This window comes from Sinocyclocheilus rhinocerous, unplaced genomic scaffold, assembly GCF_001515625.1.
Source record: "Sinocyclocheilus rhinocerous isolate Xijiao unplaced genomic scaffold, SAMN03320098_v1.1 scaffold2145, whole genome shotgun sequence".
Taxonomy (NCBI): domain Eukaryota; kingdom Metazoa; phylum Chordata; class Actinopteri; order Cypriniformes; family Cyprinidae; genus Sinocyclocheilus; species Sinocyclocheilus rhinocerous.
The window spans coordinates 456,512-458,920 of record NW_015670983.1 but is presented as its reverse complement, the minus strand read 5'-3'; the positions used below and the strand labels follow the sequence as shown (position 1 = coordinate 458,920).

General features: G+C 34.5%; 1 protein-coding gene across 1 annotated transcript in view; it reads right to left on the bottom strand.

Moving 5' to 3' along the window:
- Window positions 1–1,140, bottom strand: part of gli1 (GLI family zinc finger 1) — a 14,279-nt gene extending 13,139 nt beyond the window's left edge. The window contains exon 1 of the mRNA XM_016546588.1: window positions 1,130–1,140. Coding sequence (XP_016402074.1) covers window positions 1,130–1,140 — 11 coding nt within the window. The remainder of the gene's footprint in view (window positions 1–1,129) is intronic.
- Window positions 1,141–2,409: the final 1,269 nt, after the last annotated feature.

The window sequence follows — 2,409 nt, the reverse complement described above, 5'->3', positions numbered from 1 at the left end:
TCTACAGCGGATCTAAATATTTATAATTAATTATAACTAGTTATGATTAATTATTCATATTTCCCCATGAGCTGATTCGCTACAAAGGTCACATATTTTACACCTTTTTGGAGTTTTATTTTAGGTTTTGATGTCCTTAAGAATATATATTTGCGGTATAAGTACCAAAAACCATCTCAATATATTTTTACAGCTCCTTTCTCAGGAGCTCTGCTGAGAACAGGTCGATTTTGGCCCGTCTAATTAATATTCATGATATTCATAATATTCATTAATCCTCTCTTCTGATTGGCCTGTTGTTTTCTGAGTGACGCATGGCCAGGCCAACCACAGGTAACTAGGGTCAGCCGACGTCACAGCGCTAGCTGGAGGCAGCAAAACAAAGGGGAAACTGGAGGCGGCCCATTCAAACCAGCGCAGATTCGTCTACATAAGGAGCTTAAAATATCATCTTGTTGTGATGTTGGGTGCCAGAATCGACGTAATACAGCCTCAAATTAGAAATTTGATCGCATATCTGCTGCCACTGCCAGACAAAAAACCGACGACAGCTGTGGTTAAACGCGATAAAACGAGCAGACTGGACAGAAACGATCATCAAAAATGCTCCGTTTGCAGCGCACACTTCTTATCAGAAGTATTGTCTTTTGTTGTTATGGGCGCATCTACAGATGTTTCTTGCATCTCACGACTATGTCGTGTATGAAATAATGTCTGTGTGCATGTGTGTAAAACAACAAACTGACGATTTATATATAATCATTTGTAATTGTATATACATTGTTGTGATTAATTGTGGCTGGAACAATAATGTAGCTGTAAAAATAGTTGCCTGCTGAAATTGAAATGTATATACATCTTCATCATGACTAGATAGACACGGTGAGTTTGTCTTTACTATACAGGTTAGATGTGATCACCTCAATGTCCTCAATGTCTACAATGTCTATACAATTATTAATTATTTATTATCAAATTTGCTGATGATACTGTGGTTCTGGGCCTCATTTCCAACAACAATGAGGCTGCATACTTAGATGAGGTAGAGAAACTCACATCATGGTGCCAGGACAATTGTCTCTCTATGAATGTGAGTAAAACTAAATCTGGTTTCGTGGTTAAAGTTAACCTTTTCGACATGTTTCCGCAATATTGTCTGGGGTTTTGGCAAAAGGAGAGTGGGACTGTGGGTGGTGCTCGGGGTGGTGACTGAAGGCGGTGACTGTGTAGTTCTGACATCAACTTTTTACGGAAGTCACAACGGTTCGTGAAAAATCACAGCTACTTTATGCAGGCTGTGTGCATTTTACTGTGGACTGACTGTTTTGAAACTTATATGGTAGTTACATAGCCCCTAGACCTCAGTTATCATGAAAAAAGCCAGGAACTTTCAGTTTTGAAAATATGGGACCTTTAAGACTGCTTTTGTGCTGCAGGGTCTTATTATTAATTATTTAATTATTATTTTTTCTAAGTTAATTATTTAATAATCAATATTTAATAATTAAATTAATTATTATACTTATATGTAAAAAATATATACATGTATATTTTATATTTAAATATATATCTAATTTACATTATTTTACTCTCTATACTGTATATATAGAGAGCAGCAGAAAAATTATAAGTATGTTTAATTCATATATACTTAAAGTACATCTTAATTAAATTACATCTAAAATTTATAAAAATAAATTATATATGTAATTTTTTTTTAAATACACATACAGAAGTAAATATAGAAATAGGGCTAATACATGTATTTTCTATATATATATATATATAATGTTAAGTGTATATGTGTGTGTATAGATAGATAGATACATACATACATAGATAAATACAATATATATTTTATAAAAATATCGATATCTCTATTTCGTGTTCTTTTAAATTAAAAAATATATAATTATGTATGTACTTTATTACAAGTATAAATAAATAAATTATAGTAATATAATCAACATATAATTAAACGCATATACATCCATAAATAATAGATATTTGAGTGTCACTAGTACTGATGATTGACTTGGTACTAAATAAAGTGGAGAACATGAGTGAGGGTTTATTGTGATTCATCAGCACGGCCAGTAAGAGGCGCCACTTCCTTCAGCTTTTCTCCAAACTACCACCAAAAAAAGTCTAGAAACACATCAGCGGGATTCCCCAACATTCCTCCACTTTCCTCTTTCTCCGCCTTCCCTTATTGATCCGTTTGTCCCATCTGTCTCTGCGGTGATGTGATGTAGTGTGGTGTTCAGTGACGGTGGTCTCTCTCTCTCTCTGTGTGTTTGTGTGTGTGTGTGTTTGTTGTGAGTGTGTGTGTGTGTGAGTGTGTGTGTGTGTGTGTGTGTGTTTGTGAGTGTGTGTGTGTGTGTGTGTGTGAGTGAGAGTGAGAGTTTT